Source organism: Rhinolophus ferrumequinum, chromosome 6 (assembly GCF_004115265.2).
Source record: "Rhinolophus ferrumequinum isolate MPI-CBG mRhiFer1 chromosome 6, mRhiFer1_v1.p, whole genome shotgun sequence".
Taxonomy (NCBI): Eukaryota; Metazoa; Chordata; class Mammalia; order Chiroptera; family Rhinolophidae; genus Rhinolophus; species Rhinolophus ferrumequinum.
Window position 1 is genome coordinate 27,820,633 of NC_046289.1, and position 20,028 is coordinate 27,840,660.

Consider the following 20,028-nt stretch of genomic DNA (forward strand, 5'->3'; position numbering starts at 1 on the left):
GGCCAGGCACATCCTCCCCTCTCCCTTGGCTTCCTTGCACAGGTTGTCCTCTTACTATAGATACCGTCGGCATCTCTCCCTCCTGCCTGCTTCTGCCTCCACCCTGGACAGTAGGTCTGAGGGATGCAGGCTCTTCAGCAGAGCAGTGGTGGTGTGCCACCTCTCACGGCCTCTGTCTGGCTCAGCAGGATAGACAGACAATAGGCGTTACTGACTTTCATCTTGTCTTCTGTCAATGCCTGTGTGTGTTATTTTCCAATTGAAATAACTTGTGACTTCAAGTTTTTCCTGAAATTACTGATTTCTTCCCCTATATAGGTGTCCAATGGAAGACATTGGTAAATCCATGTCCAATCATTTGTCTTTCCTTCTGTTTCTGAATCACATATCTTTACAAAGGCCAGTCCTGAAGACGGGCCTTTAGTGTGTTTTTGGACAACTGGGATGGCCAGGAGGTGGGAAACCGGGGTATGAGTCCCAGGTATGCTATTAGCTAGCTTGGTGACCCTGGAAGTCACCAGGGCCTCTTTGTTACACTTACAATAAAGGCTTTGGTACAAAAGGACTTGGAAAGTCCTTTCGAGTGCTAGCATTTTAGGATTCTATTTACTTACGTTAATATTTTAACCATTCCCTGCCCCAGCAAGAATTATTGGCAATAAACCAAGATACAAATTTATTTGTTATTATTTGGTCCCCCTGCACATATTGCATACATATATATATACATCCAAGCTATTTAAAATATCCCACTGGATCAAGAATCTGAAAACTTCTGGATTCCAGCAGACCTAAAAAGGAGAAAGTGGAAGAACGTACAAGAAATTGGCACATCCAGGGATGCCTCTGAGGAGAATTTCAGAACAGGACTGGGAGACTTTCCACTTTATATTTTGTACCTTTTGAATATTTTTTGCCACATGCATTTATTACTTCTTCAATTAAAATTTTCTTAAGTAAGAGAAGAGTTTTCTCCTTTCTCTTTCTCCTACCACAGGCTTCTCTGCAGCTCAGTTCCTAGGAAAGGAGGAGCTTATGGTGGGGCTGGCATCACATGCTCCAAGCCACCCCTTAGCCCAGGCCCTACCTAAGCCCACCTCCAGCTGGGTTGGCCAGCAGCCCTGCTCCCCATGGCTGCCCCATGTGCCCAGAGGGGTTCTGAGTGCACACCGCTGCTGGCTGCTCTTGCTGCTGACACTACAGCTGGGCTGTCAAGCTGGTAAAGGGACCCCATTCGAGGTATTCCAGTAAGGGGCTGGCTCTCATGGCTCCAGCAGCCAGATGGGCAAAAGGGCCTAAGAGTTCAGCAAAGGGAGAAGTACATCCAGACTTAAACTCTCCAGATCTTGCCGTTCCCTTTCAAAGAGGCTGCCTTTTGTTTTGTTTTGTTTCCTGCTAATATAACATGAAGACAGGAACATGAAAGAAAAAAGAACGAAAGGGACAGAGATGGGTGGGGAGAAAGGGTCTTGAAGGCCCCTTTTCTCCTGTTCCCACCCCCACACGACTTGCCTCCACTTGGCAGAGCTGGGCTACAGTCTCTTTGGCTGGGTCCCGCTCCCCTGGTTTTCACCCCCAGTACCCGCTCCTCCTCAGCTTTCCCTTGTGACATCTAGCTTCTTCCTGGCTTTCCTCTTCTGCCCCATTTTCTTAACGCCACTTTGGATGGCTACTGGCCCATCACTTCTGAGTCCCCTATGCCTCTGATTTCTGACTCCTCCTCCTCGGACTTACTTATTGGGCTCACCTATGCACTGCCACACTGTCCAGAAACAGCTGCCATCTTTAAGGGTCATTTCCCAGCCAGGAGCTGGGATTGCTCAAGGCAGGTTCTTCCACTTTGCATTCCCATTCCCTGCACCCAATTTCTGTCCAGGTGGGTACGGGTTGCCCCCACTGGACATGGGAAGGTGGAGGCAAGAGGACAATTGAGAAGCCATGACACAGTCAGACAAGGAGCAGCAGAAAGAGATGTGCATATGGTAGAGTGGACACAAAGAGACTCCAACAGATGTAAAGATACAGAGCATGAGGAAAAACAGCCTCAGCGAAAGAAAAAGCAAAGAGTGAAAACCAATAAAAGTGTAATAGATACTCAAACCAGAAGAGCCTGAGGAGAAACCATCCACAGAACACAGAGAGGACATCAGTGGAGTTAGGTCAAAAAGGAGCAGGAGGGCGGGGGTGGTATTTGAGGGGTTGGAGGCCTGAGGAATGGTGCACAGAAATCTCTCAGAAAGGGTCACTCACCTCCCAAGCTGCTGAGCTTATTGGCTGCAGCAAGCAGAATCTATTTAAAACACACCAGGCATTTTGCCTCATTCTGTTTCCCTGCCCAGAAAGGGCTGGAGCCAAAGGCTTAGGGAGCCATTCCAGCGTTAGGACCCTGCACAGGCCACAGGGCTGAGACCATGCAGCTCCCTGCCCCATCTGGGAATCACCCCCCTCTCCGCTCCCCTCACAAGCTGCCAGGCCACTAAACTCACAACATATTGATCACAGTCTCAAAGGTTGTTTGTGTTATCCACTTCCACTGGGAAAGACTCAATGAGTTCCTCCATTCTGTCTTCAAGCTTGTCAGAAAGCAGACGCAGCTCAAATGTGACATCTGCTCTAAAGGGATGCTGAAAGGGAGCTCCCTAACCTATGGGAATACTCTTAATGATGACTGGTGAGTCCCCGGGTGATTAGATTACAGCAAGACAAAGAAGAGAGCATGATACCAGAGGGTAAGGGGGTTGGGGGGTGGGAGATAAGGGTAAGGGGGATCAAATATATGGTGATGGAAGGAGAACTGACTCTGGGTGGTGAACACACAATGTAATTTATAGATGATGTGATACAGAATTGTACACCTGAAATCTATATAATTTTACTAACAATTGTCACCCCAATAAATTAAAAATAAATAAATAAAAATAAAAATAAAAAAAGAGAGCCTGAAGGACGCCAAGGATAAAATGGCCCTAGGGAAACCGTATGGGACTTGAATTGGAAAATACCAAGAGCCTCACCCTTTCCCTGGACTGTGTATCTTTGGGAACCTCTAATCTGGAGAAGACCTGACTCCTCATGCACCTGCCACAGAGGAGTACAAAATAAGGCTGGGAGCTAAGAAAAGTGGCCAAGGAAAAACCTCCATGCAAGTTTTGACTGAGGAATGGGAATGAGAGGTTCTTCCTTCCCTGGCTCTTTAGCCCGTAAGTTGTATAAAATACTGCTCTACATGAGATTTATGAGTGATTTATTGATTGATGATCAAATTAAATTTTGCCTGCCAGAGAAGCTGGCTTTTCAAAATAAATTTGAGGTTGAGTCTATGTTTAAAGAGAGGATAGTTTGTGATGGTGAATAATCATCCCAGTCCACGTTATATGTTTTGGGTGGATGTGGGGGTGAGGGGGGACTGTCTAGAGATCCCCTATAGCTTGCTTTTAGGTTGCAATCAAGCATTACTTTAAAACAAACAAAACACTCAAGCAGATAGATGTATTACAGGAGCTACTGCTAAAGAAATATGATTTTGGGGGCCAGCCCAGTGGCTCAGGGGTGCTTGGAGCACCGTGCTCCTAATGCCGAGGTCACCGGTTCAATTCCCACATGGGCCAGTGAGCTGCGCTCTCTATAGCTAAGATTGTGAACAATGGCTGTCCCTGGAGCTGGGCTGCCGTGAGCAGCTAGCAGCCAGCGTGAGTGGCCATGGACTGCTGTGTACTGCTGTGAGCTGCCACGGGCTACCACGTGCTGCCAGGAGCGGCCGGCAGCCAGCAAGAGCTGCCGTGGGCGGCCGACCCACAACCGGCGACCGACTGCCTCAGCCAGAGGAAGTGCAAGCCTCATAATACCAGCATGGGCCAGGGAGCTGTGTCCTATACAACTAGACTGAGAAACAACGGCTTTAACCGGAGTGGGGGTGGGAGAGGCAGAAGAAAGGGGAGGAAAAAGAAATATGATTTTTTTAGAAGTTCATTATGGAAAATTTCCAATATATATTTAAAAAGTAGCAAGCCTAATTTAAAAAATCCAGCTTCAACAATTAATTCATGGCTACTTCTGGGAGAAACATGGACTTTTGAGCCAGATGACAGAGAGAATGAACTTTACAGTACAGGACAAATACGATTAGTCCTACTGAAGCTGCAGGACCCAAGTTTCTGCATAAATGCCCTACAGGAAACATACTTCTGGTTAACAACCAAAGAAGAAACCTGGGACTTAAAAAACAAAACTCTCTCTCTCTCTCTCTCTCTTTCTCCCTGAAGGTGGTACTATGCACAAGGAATAGTAACCGTGGTTTCCTTGAAGGAGGGGAAGAACTGGTGAAGAGATTTCCCTTTTCACTTTATATGTTTTAAAATTTTTTGTATTATGTGCACATCCTAGTTATTTTAAAAGTAACTTGTTAAAAACAAACATCATGAAGCTTTGCAGTAACCAAGTCCACTAGCTGTGACAAAAGGGCAAACTGGACTCAGACCACCAAATCTTCATCACATTTTGACCTGGATGTGCTGTCTTTTAGTAATTTGTTCCACTAGATGAATGCATTACCTTCCAATCCCAAGCTATACATCATCAGGAGAGGTGCTTCATCTGACATAAAAACCCAGACTTTAATGTTTACTGCGCTTCAATAAAGTATTATCAGCAGCCACAACAACAAAAACCCGAGCCGCTGTGTGTGCATAAGTCAAAGAATCACCGTTTGGGGGGTTATTGGGTTGATGGTTCAGAGAAAGCTGTTGTTTTGAGAATATAACACGATGCGGCCTTTTTGCAAAAACTCGCGCTTTGGGAACCCCCACTGCAGCATGTGCTTTTGGTTAAGCATTCCTCGGCTGAAACGCAACTCTATGCTGAAATGCCGAGAGGATGAGGCAAAGTCTTGGCCAAGGTCAAGCTCTGCTGATGGTTTGAGAGGGGGATGGCAGCCAACTGCTCTGCACTTGTATAACATTTAAAAAAGAAAAACTAACCCCGAGTCATCTTCTGTTCCTTTTCTGAGCCAACTTCAGTCCTGCTCATTGTATCCAAGAATTCAGAGGAAGCCATATGTGCTCCAGCCTCCAGGGCCAAACCTCCAGGGCCAAACACACATATCTTGATTAAAAAGAGACTAAGCTAGCTGGGATATAACAAAAGACGTCAGAATTTTAGATCAGGTTGGGGTCCACCGAGGAGAGGGCAGAGAAATATACTTGAGCCTCCATTTTGGCTATCTGGTCACCTTTTCTGGAATAACAATTTGGTAGAAAATGGGGGCTCACGTCCACGTCTAGGTAATTACTGTAAATAGAGCTTTCAGTTTAGGATACGTGGTACAAATCTATGCTACATAAAGAAAAACCCATACACCACACCCTCTTTGGGACTGAAAATAAGCACCAGGATGGACTGGAAAGTGTATTTTCTGCCAGGTCATAGGGAATGGATACATAGAGAGAAAACTGTCTTTCAGCAGCTTATAAAGTGCAATCTTTCCATTTTGCACATGTCTGTCTCACTGCTGGCCAGGCAAAGGTAAGCAGGGCAAAGTCCAGGGGAAGTCACAGTCATGCAAAATGCAGGCCCTGTAAGTTAGTTATGCCTTTAGGTTCACAGATGGATAATAATGTGTTAACACAGTGGACCCCTCAAATTTTCTTAGGCAGTCATGAAACATAAAAAAAAAAAAGTATTTTTAACTTACTGGTTTAATGTGTTTTGTGTTTTTTTTTTTGAAAGACCCAATTCTATTCAATTCTCTCTATAAAGTATAGCCTTAATTCTGCCTATCCTTAAAATGAGAAGCAGTCAGGCTTTTTTTGCTCAATATCCTCCTGTCTACAATACTTGGCAAACTTGCCTAATTTCCACTCTATGCTTATCTCTTACATACCACCTTACAGCACTAGCAGTGGGGCTGAAGATAAAGATTTCTCTTCCTTCTTTATAGTTAAATAGTGACCTGAGTAGAAACGTTGGGTTCCCTAAGGCTACACTCAGCACATCTCTGGTGAGAAGAGTATTTTGACCCCAGGTGCAGTACCAGATGGAAGGGGCAGGCTTCTCCCTAGTTGATGAGGCCAGGAGGACATGATGTGGCATCCTGCTTCCCTCATTCCCCTCCATTCCTTGCACAGTCTCCCTCCCCAGGGAGGAGAGTGTGCAATGAGGCAGAAGGTACATAGCACCCGAGGGAAAGTACCACATCAAGAAATGGTGGGATGTATTACAGAATGCTACAGCTAGAACTGCCCTTACAGCGTATCTAATTCCAACTCATCATTTTCTTGATCAATAAAGGAGCCGAGTGATTGGTCCAAAAGACACACAGCTAATGACCAGAACCAGAATGCTGGTCCCCAGCCTATTCCTCTAATCCTCCAATTCACGACAGAGCTAAGTATAGGAAAAAGCAAAATATAAAGTCCATGGACTGCACCCCCCTCACCCGCACCAACCAAATAAACGTACCTCTTTTAAAACTACCCATGTCTCAATCTTTCATTCCTTTTCAGCCCCATTAGCTTACTAAGCTCAAATTTCTGATTCTTATCCAGGACTTAGAGAGACCCTGGTGGCCTCAACAGTCAGAATCCCACCTCTGCCCCAGCACATCGCAGCCTGAGAAGGGAGGTCCTTGGGAAGCAGGAGTAGAATATAAGTAGCCTCTTCAACGCAGAAATTTTCTGGACCACACATCATACTTACAGGAATACTGACTTGAAACTCAGCAGCTTTTGAGGCTTATGCTGACACAAAGGCAACAAGCTACCCATTTAGCAAGAGAGAAAAATTCAAAACTAATATCGAATAAGGCAGCTGGAGCTCAAAGCTCAAATGCTCTGAGTTCAATCTGGAGAGTATGCGATTAGCTCCATTCAGTCCAGGCAGAGAAGCACCGTTTTAGTCAGTGCGCACCACATTAGAAGAGGGTAAAAGCCAGGGCACGTGAACTAGGTTCTTTGACATTCCCCACTCCAGTGCAAAGGAAGTTAGTTCTTGGTTATCATTATCCGCCGTGGCTACTCATTTGGTCCCGTTACCCACAGCGTCTAGGGACCTCCAACCAGAGTTGGCCACAGACAGAGCCAGTTAGAAGGAAACAATGGTCTAATCTACTTCCTACCTTTCCAAATAACATACTGGCATTTAAGCAACGGCCTTGGTGCCGCAAGCAAAGGCAGTGGCTAATGCGTCTCCTAGTAGCTGGAGGAACAGGGACTTTTGCACAAGCAGGACATTTGGCTGCACGTCAGCCCTGCTCCGTCGCCTGATGTGAAACTGTTCCAGGACTGGGGACAGGCAGAAGGTCTTAGGCTCCAACATGAGGAGGCAACTCGGTGAATACTTGCAAAGTCTAGCTGAATTTTAAAATGAAAATATTTGGGGGATTACATATTATTTTGTTATTCAGATCAAGAGTTAATCATAACGAGAATCATTCTTATACCCTCTTTTAGCTCCCATCATCCCCCCAAAACTTATTCTCACTGTATTCCTGAGGGTTAGATACCTTAAAAACGACCACCTAAACAACAGAAAAGACAAATGATCCAGAAAAAGGAATTCTTTTAAAACCTATAAACTAGCAAACTGAGAAACCATCTCCTTTAAAAGTAAAAAGTGATAACCTCTCATGAAGATAAGACATAATGAAGAAAAAAAAGGAAGAAAGGATAAATGAATGAATGAAAAACTCAGAGAGACAAGGTAAACTAAGAATTTAAATTATAGTCAAATGTTAGGGTCCCAAACTAACAGGCAGAATAGGAAGCTGAACAAAAGCTCTTTCTGCCTGCTGGGTTCCTAAGAGTCTAAAAGGAGGAATTAAAACGGCTTTATTTCAACAGAACACATTTTGTCATCTGATCTCTATCTGCGACATGGGTAATAATAAGTAACTTATGGCTTCAGTCGTAAGAGGCAAACAAATCCCTGACTATCATGCTTTGTTCACTTTAGAATGGCAAATCACTAATTGCTTGTCCATTAAAAAAAAAAAAAGATCTGTCTGTAACTTCTATTTTAAAATAAAAAATGTTATTTTTAATTAAAAATTTTTGACATTTTTATTTTAAAATAAAGTTTTTCTACAAAAAACATTGACTGTAAGGGAAAAATTAGGTAATAAAGGGTAGGACATAAAAGGGAAGCCGAGAAAAGACTCTGAGCCTATAAACATAACGATCAGGACACATTCCAAGAGGTCCTTGCTATGACACTGTCTTCTCACTGCCACTCACATGGAAACTCAGCAAATGCACCGGGACACGAGCCACAGGGTCAACGAGAAGCACTACCTTGAGATGCACTCCTAAAGGTGCATCAGTTTGTTCTCACTCCAGCAATGAGAGTTCCCTCCTCACCATCCAATTTCTAGGATTCTATTCTAGTAAAATGATTAAAGATATAGTCAAAGATTTATACACAGAAAGTTTACCACAGTGTCACTGATACTATTTAACAAAGGACCTGAAACAACCAAAATTTTCAAGTGCGGGAATAGATAATTAAAGCAAGGTAAAGCCACTATGAATCTACTTTCAAAGATTTAAACACACAGGAAGTAAATGACTGTGATACCATATTAAGTGAGGGGGAAAATAAGATAGCAAGTTGTGTATGTGTATGATGCTCAATTTTGATTAAACATTATATATTTTATATGCTTTTTAAATTCTGAAAGGAAATTCATAAACATACCAGCAAAGGTCAGCTCCATTCTAGATAGAAGGAAGATGGATGATTTTGATTCTTTTTTTAGACTCATCTCTAATAAGCATACCTCACTTTTGTATCAGAAAAAAACAATAAATATTTATTTTATAATATGCCTACTCTAAAATACCTCATTTGAAACAGTAATTGTCAGTCTTAAAGAAAGGCTGCTAAAGTCCAACGTTGACTCAGAGAACAAAAAGATTCAACTCTCCACAGTAACTCTTCTGGAAAGGATGAGAAAGCTCATGTGCCACAGTCCAACATGTTTTTCTATCATGGCTGCTGGCTCTGTTACGGGGCTTTGCAGGAAGCTCTGTTGGAGAACCCATTCCTTCTTTCCACAGCAACTACTGGACCTTAAAAGACTTTTGTCTGTGTTTCTTACCTCCTAGCTCGAGGCTTATAAGGAAAGAGAACAAAAGAGCCCTACTCCCTGTTTCAGAGGAAGAAGTTTTTCTTGTAAAGCTATCAAAATAACCCCAAATAAACTACGCAAAATGTGAACCATAAGTCATGAGTTATGTTCAGGAACCATGTGTTTTAAAAGCCTCTTACTTCTCAAGAATGAATATAAAACAAAAATCTCTGAGCGCCACCTTGTGGCCAGCCTACTACATGACCACCTATCCCATCTCCATGGTTCTCCACCACTGGGCTCCATGCAGTATGACCACCGAGACACAGGCTCCTAATAACCTACTGCGTTGAACATACAGTCCCCAAAGTGGCTGGTACTATTCATTTTCAAGGATTTCTACTTTAGATCCCAGAAATGCCTGTTTGAGGAAAGTGGGAATAAAGGGGCAGAGAAACAAAATGTAGGATGTACACATGTATTTGTGGGCTGCTGTTGACGGGCCAACGCTGCAATGTCTGAGTGCTACATACCCATCTGTGTACACATACCACGGTACTGCCATGTGGCAGGGACCTGTAGGATAACTATCTCCTCCCCGAAGAATATTTACCAATTTTATAAAGTTATAAAGAAAAAATTTTTACGTTTACAATCAGTGAGTTTTGTGCTTAGAAGTTTTATTTATCAATGTTAGAACAATCACCACCGACTTGGGCACAATTCCAATGCACAACTCTTACTGGATTCTGGCCATAAAATTCTTTTTTAGTTTTTTAAGATCTTATAAAATAAGAAAGTTTTCCTAATACTTTAGAAAAAATACTAATCACCAGTAAGTTGATTTCATGCTCTAAGTGGTGACCTCACATTTTCAAAGATAAAACACCACTGTTTTGAACATCTAAACATATTAATTCATCTCGGTGTCCCCTCATATTACAACTTGACCAACTGACTTGGAGAGAATGAAGTGCTCCAAAGAGGTCAGTATGCAAATCTGAAGGGACCTGATACTGATTCTGAGAAAAGAGAATCTTCCTTTTGAAAGAGATTAAGCTAAAAAACCTTGCCATTCTGGGCAGGAGAACCGTAACAAGCAGACAATAAACAGTATGAAAGGGAAAGTGGAGCAAATTACCAAAATTCTCTTGGGAGATGGTGCTGAAGCTTCTCACTGTCCCACCCAGATTGAAGGCCTATTTCCAGAAAAGGATCCCCCCAGTGTTAGGGTAGATGTGTAGGGCAGGAAGTTGCTGCTTTGGTCCTGGACCTGTAAAGGGGAGCATTGTCAAGTGTACGTGAAATAAACTGAAATGATCCAGATGGGAGGGATCCCAGGCAGGTAAGTTATGGGGAGAGCATTAAGCCAAAAGAATTATAATTATGAGGTTGAACTGGAAAAACGAATCTGAACCGTTGTTCACCTCTCCAACCCCCTGGGAGAACTTACTCTCCCTCCTAACCTGATGGGATTGAAATACTTGACAACCAATTTGATATAAACCAACATACTGGACAGAGAACAAATGTATTAAAAACCTGACAGTCTTGACAAATCACTTCAGGGAGAATCCTTCATTTACCATCTGCACAGGGAAAGCGAAAGAGAAAGAGTTAAATAAAGGCCATGGCCCCCCCGTCCACAGAAATAAAAATAAAAGGGAGGAAAAAAGAAATTTCACCCTGCCCAACCCAAATTCAAAACTATAAGCTCTCCTTAAAACAATAGCCTTGCTCCACGAGAAGCATCCTGGGATCAGTATGGGTTAGTATTCTGAGATGTGTCACCAGGCTTTGACAATTATCGATGTATTAAAACAGGAAGAGGTGACTTTTCAACCTTGATTTCAGCTTCCCAGCTGTCCGAACCTGGGAGGGGAGCAGCTATCACCACAGCTTGACAGGAAGGTCTTCCCCGTATTTCCGGAGCAGCTTCTGATGGTTGTGGTCCACTGACCACTGCTGCGGCAAGTGCTTGGGCTGCATGGAGTCCAGGAAGTGCTGACGCCAGCGGCTCTCCAGCTGCATGAGGGAGCGCAGCCCGCCCTGGCTATGGCACTGCACCACCTTCAGCCCGTGAGGAACATAGTTGTCATTGGAAATCCTGCCAAGACACAAAATGCAAAGGGTCTGAGGGAAACGGTACAGGAAGGTCTCACCGTGGGCTCCAAGTGCTGTGGGCATAAGGGCACATGGGAGGCTGCTAGACTCCTAACCGGTTGGTTACTTTAACGTTTTTAAAACATCCTCTTTCCCGTATCTGCCTTTTAGAAAATATTTTGGGGGGTGGCCGGTTAGCTCAGTTGGTTAGAGTGTGGTGCTGCTAACACCAAGGTTGCCGGTCCGTTCCCCACATGGGCCACTACGAGCTGCGCCCTCCTTAAAAAATAAAAACAAAAAAATAGAAACAAAAAAACAGTTTGGATATATTGCCTATAATCCGACAGAAGGCATTTGGGGATTCTGAGTTATACTTGTGGGAAAACCACTGCATGATGCTCAGCCCCTGCTGCAGGGGCCCTACTGTCTGGCTGGTGGTGGGTGAAGAATGCTGGTCCTGTGTTTACTCCAGGGTGCTCAGTTACCAGCTCATGCGCCTTTTAAGTTATTCATCCTGAACCATACTCAGTACTTATATGAGGCTGTTAAATCAGCCCACATGTGCCAGTTTTTCATAGCAGTGTAATATCTGAATGTAAAATGAAAGGTGGGACATCTCTTTAGTGTCTTCCTTCTCACAAAAAGAATGCCAAACCACATTCATGAGAAGTGTTTCGGTCACAAAGAAATGCTGCCATGGTTGCTCGTTGTGCAGCTGGTGCTGGGGAAGAGGAAGACGAACCCTTGCCTCCTTCCCAACTACGCAGAGGCCTTAACAACTGCTCTGATACCAAGCGAACCGTGTTCTCACCTGTCGTGAATACAGATTACCTTGCTCAAGGAAGCTCCCTGCCCCGCGGGCCCAGTTCCTCTCCTGGAAGCCCCACCTCACTCAGTCCTCCCTCCCAAGACCCCCACCAGTCTAGCAGTGTCAGTGCCCTCTGGGTATCTTCAGACATTTTATTATTTAGCTCCTACACATCCCACTAACTTGTCTATCTTTCCCGAACCAGCTGTTCTTCTCGGTCCTAGACATCCAAGTCCAGCATCCTTCTATCCAAGTCAGCAAGAGGGATTTATTAGAAAGGTCAGTGGCTGAAAGGGGAAGATTGGCTCTTTTAGGAAATACATTTGGGAACTGGTTAAAGGAGCCAGTGTCATTCATTTCTAAGATGACTTTGGTAAGTTACTTAACTTTAACCTCAGGGTATCTACAACCTCGCAGAATGGTTATAAGGATAAAATATAGTGATAATTTTTTTTAAACTGAAAGATTTTTTTAAAAAATGTAAGATATAATGTTAGCAGTTACCAGTTAGAAATCTAAATCCTACCTCAGAGGGTTGTTACAAGAAATAATCAAGATGATTTATATAAAGTTTATTAGCCTGGTTAGATTAGTATATCTACGAATATTTGTTCAATAAATATTTACTGCTATTAATTAAGGTGCTTTGGTTTTTTTATAACAAAAATATGGTAGGCAACCAGCATCACTATCAGGGTTTTGTGAATTTATCAGTTCAATTATTTCAACCCCTAGGACTACTGAAAAAAGTGAGAGTTGGGAAGCAAAACTATAGCAGAGAGCCCAGTTTTTATCATCTGAGCCATGGACCCATTCATTTCTCCAGATCATAAACTTCTCATTTAGGAACACTGATATAAGTCACATGAATTCAACTGTGTACTCATGGAGAAGGAGGGAGAAAGCAAGGAAGGAAAGAAAAAGGAGAAAAGTCATTTAAATAGTAACAGCAATCCTGGCCAATATTCCATCCAGTGGGCCAGTATTCTGGAATGCAGGTGAGATAGGAAACATGAATCCAGTGGTCTCAATTCCCACAGACCTGGCTAAGGTAAGAGACATAAAACCACATTTACTGTACTTCATGGGCAACTCGAGAGATTTGAGGGTATCTTTTGACTATTATTTTCATCTTATGTGCTGACTTAAGGATTTATTTCTGCACTGAATATATAAGGCACAACTCCACTGCATTTGAACTCTCCTGCTAGTCATGAAAATGACTGGACATAAGTATATGACCTTAAAGGGTCAAGGATCGAGGCAAGTCTCCTATGGAAAGGAAATTCTCAAATACATGGTTCTATCCCACCCCCCTGGTATTTTAAGCCACTAGATACGTATGAGAGAAGTATGAGGCTATGCACGGCACCTGAGCGACGCATACCCGCTCCCTGGCAAGCATTCTCACTAAGTAGTCAGGATTAACGTCACTGTTATTCCTCAGTCCCTTCTCTGACCACAACTGTCCATTGTACCTGGTCTCCAGGCTGGCAGCCTCTTGAAGCATCTCATCCGTGACCATGTCTGTGTTATAAAACTCTCTGAGTCCTTGCAGCAGCTCCTCCTCCCGATGAGCAGGCAGGCTGTCCGCGTTGAGCAGGGCCCTGGCCCCAGAACGCACCTGCCGGCGCTCAGGGTCTTCCAGGAGGCGCAAGACCTCCTCAGAGCCGATGGGGGCCTGGAACTCCTTGGCTAGCTGCTGCTTCAAATGGTTGTCGTGGTGGTTGGAGATGGCATGGCAGGAGGTGCAGAGCAGCAGCACATCGTGGGAGTTGTGGTCCTTCATCTCAATGGGAAAGTGCTTTCGGTACTCATGTGGAACCACGTTCTTCCTGAGTCAGCCCACCCGGAAGGCAGTGCTCATTAGCATATGACACAGAACATACATGGAGCTAGCAGGAGGGCTACTGGGATTCTGATCTGGACCTAAATGTGACCGCAAAGCCTTGGGCCCCACTACCCAACAGAGAGTACATAAAAACAATGCTACCTATTCCACTATGGGCTCACCTACCTACCTACCTGTGCCTTAGGTTCCTCTCTTCTTAAAGTGAGAATAACACTACCTGTTATCAGGCTTCAGGGGAGGGTCAGGGGTAGCAAAAGCCTAATAACCTTTGAGAAGTTTGTGCTCCATAAGGAAAAGTATCAGACAAATGAAAAGAAAGTCCAATGGCCTTTAACATTTGGAAAAAACAACTCTCTCAAAGCATGTTGCAGGTAACCTCTACTCCTGAAATTCTGGGAGCCTGGTGACCTGAAAAAGCCAATTTCCTCAGCTTGAATAATCCCTTCCTCTAAGATTATTTCCCTGGTTCATCAGAGTCCATCATTATTTTCTAAGGAGAACTAAGCTCTCAGGAAAAACTCCTGGTAGCCACAACTACTTATCTCATTTTGCAAGGGGAGAAAGGAGGAAAGTGAGTTACTTCACAGAAGTCAAGGAGGAAGCCTTGTCACATGGACACTTCATGAACAGTACCAAAGATCAGAAAGCTGGTGAGCCACTCAAGGGAGGCTTGTAAGGACAGAAAGTCAGCTTCGGAAGGAACTGGTCTCAGTTCCTTCATGAGCAAAAGGGAACCACTCGTTGGATTATACAAAGTAAATTATGGCAAACTGTTACTGAGAAGAGTGCTGTAGACCAGAAAGTAAGAACTGGGCTCAGGAGAGGTGGGCGCCACTAACACAAGGCCAGGCAGAATGTCAAAGCTCTCAGGGAAACGTAAATGTCCCATAGGGACAAGTCTCTCAGCCAAAGTGGGCAGATTCCAGCAAGGCCCCTTAGGGCTCTGCATATGGCTACCCAGGCAACTTCCATGGAGGCAGACAATCAGGGCAGGCAACCCCACACTCACCGAATGTACGAGTCTTTCTTGCCGCACACTACACACAGGTTCTCTTTAACCATCAAGTAGTAGTCTCCTGGGGATTCAGGTCTTCCCGCAGGTTCAAACTGTAGCTTCACCACAAAAGGCTCTTCACTCACCAGCTCTTATAGAAAAAATAAGTTTTCATTAGGTGTGACTACTCACCTGTCCCCCGGGAAAGAAATACCACCTTCATCGTTCTCTGCTCTGTCCTGGCAGACGTCACTATTTCTGGATTTTGAATAGCCCCATCCCATGTGACTCCAGACCTCTCTTTGCCTTCTTCTACGCATCCATCCCTCTCTCTTATTTCACTCCCCACTCCTGCCAGAGCCCACATGCACCTAATTATAGATAAAATACGACAGCCAAATCTCAAACCTCCAATGCCTTTGTCCAGGTACCACTGAGCTTTTCTTCGATCACAAGTGCATAGGGGCTGTCCATCAGGAGCATGGAGAAAGCAGTTATCATAGAGGGGTGATTTTCTGCAGGGAAGGGAGAGAGAACTCTAAAACCGAAAGCTAACTATTGGTCCAAGAATCAGTTGCCTCCCATCGTTCTCTTCTGAACGACCCAAGTTATTCTCAAGACCAGGGGCAAACATTACATTTATGGGGGGGAAAAGGCAAAAAAAACATGTTAATTCCTCCATCTGCATTGGGCTAGGAAACAGAAATAAAAATGAATTAGTTTATATTTCTAGTTTTTATATTTATGGATTGGGACACTGAGGACTGAGTTGGGTAGTGTTACACAGTTCTATCATGAAAGCAAACAGGAACACAGCACCAAGAAAACTGCCCTACAGAGTAATCGTTGGATTATACAAAGTAAATTAAAATTAAAGAACTTCAGTCCAAAGGGATGAGGGCCGCCTGCATTTATTTCTGGATCATACGCAATACTTGCTTCAATTTAATCATCCAATTCCTAAAGGCACTTTGCTACAGGGACCAAACTTCCACTGCAAAGCACTTATCAGTCATCTTTCTGCACTGGACACATAAGCTGTGTGATATTGGCTTAGAGCTGGGTGCTATTTTAAATAGTCAAATACAAAATGAACAAGATGATGCACTTCTCCTGAAAAGTATGATGTACTTCATGTTATTCATTTTCACAGCTATTCTGAAGCAAGCAGGAATAGTAATTACACCCTCATTTATAATTGGAGAAAGTCCCGGTCTAAGGTCAAATCAAGATCAGTGACAAAGCTAGGTTAAGCTCTCCTCATTTCCACTCCAACCATAAAAAAGTAAAAGAAGGGGAAAAAGAGAAAAACACACAAATAAATCAAAGGATAGCTCCACGTGTCCTTGAAGGAAAAGGAAAAACACAATTAATCCCTGGAGAGCCTCTGCTGCCTTACCACATAAGCCTTCTCCCCAGACCCAAGGTGAGGCATCGCATGCGCCTTGCTGGAGGCCGGGCCTCTGACTCTTTACTAGACAGGGAACAACTCCGTTACCTGGCAGAATAGCCCACCCCCAGGGGCTTTCTTTTATGTTTTCTGGGGTCTCTCCCTTGGTGGTTGCCTGGCACCGTTACATCAATCTTAGACTTCTTATTTCTTGGCTTCTGCAAAGATTCTGTTGCTTCCCCATTAACCTCTTCTCCCAATCTGCTAATGTCTTTGCTTCGGAACGGGATGTCTACCACATCCTGGCATTTCTCCAAGACTCTTCTCCAGCCGATGAGGTCATCGTTTTCTTCTAAAGTTGAATTCCTAGAGAAAGGGTATCCAAGCAGATGGAGAAAGAGAGCCACTGAAATCTGGGCATCCCTGGCAGCATAAATTACCTAAAGAGAAAAGTCAGAGATCAGTGGAATCTGGAAGGCAAACCAGAGAGAGCAACTGCAAAGTCAAGCACAAAGATATAAACAATTTTAGTTCTAATTCAAGTCGTATAATATAATAACCTAGGCATCACGTACTTCTTAAAAACTTGTGGTTATGAAAAATTTCAAACTATACAAAAGTAAACCAAATAGTACGAGGAATCCTCATGTTCCCTATGTTTTCAACTAAAATAGTTAAAATAGTGACTTACTCTATAATGCTCAAAAATCCTAAACTATATAAATCAGTGAAGTTTCTTTCTATTTACTGCCAAAACTTCTAGACAGATTTTTCTCCAGTTTGGGATAGGGTAGTTACCACAGGTCTGACAATCAGTATATGAACTTCACGTTGGGGGTACTCACCACCTAGAACAGCTGACACCAAGATTCATTAAGAGGCCCTACAGTGAAGTTCACTGCCATACCTATTACTAAGATGTTGAAAACAAGGAAAACAAACAGTTTCAAACATGGGCCTCAAATCAAAAGTCACAAGGGCCAGTTTCTGGAATTTATTTATTTAATAATGGTAAATCATTCTCCCAAGCAACTGGTCACAGGGAAGCTGGTCATAAATAAAAGTAGTCAAAACTGTAATTAATAGCCTTTCTCAACAAAGGCTATAAAGACTTTGATTTCTTTAATTCATTTCTAATAACCCAGCCTGAAACAATACTATTAGTAAGGATTTTTTAATGCTTTTAGAATAAAACAAGTTTGGGTAACGTTTTCCACCTAGACCCAACAATCTATAATACATATCTAGCAGCAAGCTGTCTCCCATGGGAAAAGTACTCGAATGTGCAGAGTTCAGAGTGCTTTTTAACAAATTATTTTCAAATGATAAGGAAACCAAGGCCTTTTCAACAAATGGTACTGAACAACTGGATGTCTACATACAAAAGAATGAAGTTGGACCCCTACCTCACATCACACGTAAAAATTAACTCAAAATGGATCATAAACCTAAGTGTAAGAGCTAAAACATAAGACTCTTAGAAGAAAACATAGAAGTACATGAGTTGGGTTAGGCGATGATTTCTTAGATGTGACACCAAAAGCATGAGCAATAAGAGGAAAAAAATAGATAACTAGACCTCATCAAAATTAAAAATTGCTGTGCTTCAAACGACCACACCAAACCCAGATGTTGGGGTGGTGGGGTGGGATGAGAAGTGGCTGCTAACGGGTATGGTGTTTCCTTTTGGGTGATGAAAGTGTTCTAACATTCGATTGTGAGGATGGCTGCACAACTCTGTAAATATACTAAAATCCATTGACTTGTACACTTTAAATAGGTGAATTTTATTGTATGTAAATTATATTTCAGTAAAACTATTAAACGGAAGAAAGGAAAGAAGGAATGAACAAATGAACCAAAGCACAAGGAAGTAACTTACTTAGGGTCACAGCAAAGCAGAAATAGCTGTAGAAACAAATTCAGATAATTTGATTACTGGAACTCTCTTCACAGGATACTAACCTTAAGATACTAACTATTGGTATCTCTTTCCATTAACAATGTTTTGGAAGGATGAATAAGTGGTAACCGACTCAGCAAGCAAGAGAAGGCGGAAACCTAGGCCTATAGGGGCTGGTAAGCTCAAAATCCAAAAATCAAATTATTTTGAGCCACAAAGAATGGTAAAGCATAAGGAACGGGAGGCAGCAGGTATCTGTGAAAGCAAGGATACAAACAGGAGTGAAAACAGGAGGAAAAGGTGAGACTCTTCATAAAGAACCCTTACAACTCCAGATATCCTCTTTTATACCACAGGGCCAGATAATTACTCCTTCTCTCAGGCAAAAGAGTAAACGTTTGTAGAACCAAAACTAAAATGAAATCCATTTATGTCAGGAAAAAAATGGAGCTGGCCAATGCAGGCACATTGAGGAAAACAAAAACTTAACATAAATTGCAGGAATTTACAGTTGTCTTCAGAAATCAGCAAAGGTAGCCAGCCAATCCCCAAATGCCAAGTCTGTTCACACCATGTTTGGACTTCTTTGTTCCCTCTCTCAGCTACCCTGATTCAAATAAGGAAGAAGACCACTAGGCAACCAATCAGCTGAAATAGCCAAGTAACTTCTGCATATACCCCATAAAAACTCTTTAGTTTGTGAGCAACTAGGGACTCATTGCTCCCGTAGCCTTGAGTTTCCCGCCTTGCAGGTCAAAACCCTTGCAATAAACTCTTCTTTCTGCTTTGCTTTGTTTTACTCAATGTACAGGATTTGGTTTCTGACACTTTTAGGTCAAATGGTTAAATCACAGAGGATCGGGACCTAGTGATACCAAGCACAGTGAAGGTTGGAGGCAAAGTGTCACCTGAAAAAAAGGGGGATTATGGGAAAGTCTACGAACGGTGAGATTGCTAGTACCTTTCCCCCACTCAGCTACCAAAATATAGGCTGTGGGGCTTCTACCTCTTGGGCACAAGACTAGGAGATCCATCTCTGGAGAAACTGAATAGCCTGAGAAAAAGCTTACAGTTACTGACATTTGATTGTAATCTATAGTTACTGATAATAAAACCCACTAGTCCAAAAGCCTGGCCATATGTGCTGAACTCTCAATCCATTTTTTTTCATGTCAAATTTAAATATTATTTTTTGCAGTTTCTAAAATCTCATTAAGCATTATTATAGATCAGTCATGTTGGGTATCATCGGACAATGCGTCTATTTTAAGGCATTTCTGCCCAATGTTTATATCATATTTGAGGATTGAAAATTTAAAAACAGTTATACTTCACAAGCAATGACTCTTCCATCCTTCACTACTCTGATAAGAAGTACCTGGTCCTCAGTAAGATTCTCAGCATCCCAGTTGCTGCAACGAAGTACAAGGGACTTGTCAAGGGGAAAGTTCAAAATAGTCTCCGCGAGTGATTTCAGGCTAAGCCCATTACAGAGCAAATTGTTTCTACAAGAAATAAATAAAATCATGTATCAAAAATGGGAAAAGAACAAGAACAGGCAAATAAAAAAAACATATAAATGGCCAATAAGCAGATGACAGATAATCTCACTAGACATCAAATAAGATAAAATAAAAATTATACACAATTTTTTAATCTATTAGATTATATTTTTAAAATAACTATATCTAATATTTGTGGAGCATGAAGAATCAGTCTAACCTAAAATCTGTGAACTGTATATTTTTATAACCTTTATTAAAAAGTTTAACAATGAATAGCAAAATTAAAATTTTGAACAAAAAATTCTGATTCAGCAATTCCCCTTCTAGGAATTCATCCCAAGAACAAATGGACATAAAACAGTCTTCATTGTAGTGCTATTTATAGTAGCAAAACATTGGGAACAACCTAAAT

At 42.6% G+C, this 20,028-nt stretch overlaps 1 protein-coding gene across 5 annotated transcripts in view; it reads right to left on the bottom strand.

The window, feature by feature from the left end:
- Nucleotides 1-9,664: 9,664 nt before the first annotated feature.
- The window catches only part of EXD2 (exonuclease 3'-5' domain containing 2), a 55,476-nt gene continuing 45,112 nt past the window's right edge, over nt 9,665-20,028 (bottom strand). For 4 of the 5 annotated variants that reach the window (XM_033109243.1, XM_033109239.1, XM_033109240.1 and 1 more), the window contains exons 4-9: nt 19,490-19,616; nt 16,317-16,648; nt 15,227-15,333; nt 14,834-14,969; nt 13,451-13,807; nt 10,595-11,168 (exon numbers count right to left, since the gene is read on the bottom strand). In XM_033109243.1, the coding sequence (XP_032965134.1) occupies nt 10,952-11,168; nt 13,451-13,807; nt 14,834-14,969; nt 15,227-15,333; nt 16,317-16,648; nt 19,490-19,616 (1,276 nt within the window). In that variant the 3' untranslated portion in view covers nt 10,595-10,951. Of the gene's footprint in view, nt 11,169-13,450; nt 13,808-14,833; nt 14,970-15,226; nt 15,334-16,316; nt 16,649-19,489; nt 19,617-20,028 lie in introns of all 5 variants that reach the window. The other variant, XM_033109244.1, reaches the window with a different exon arrangement.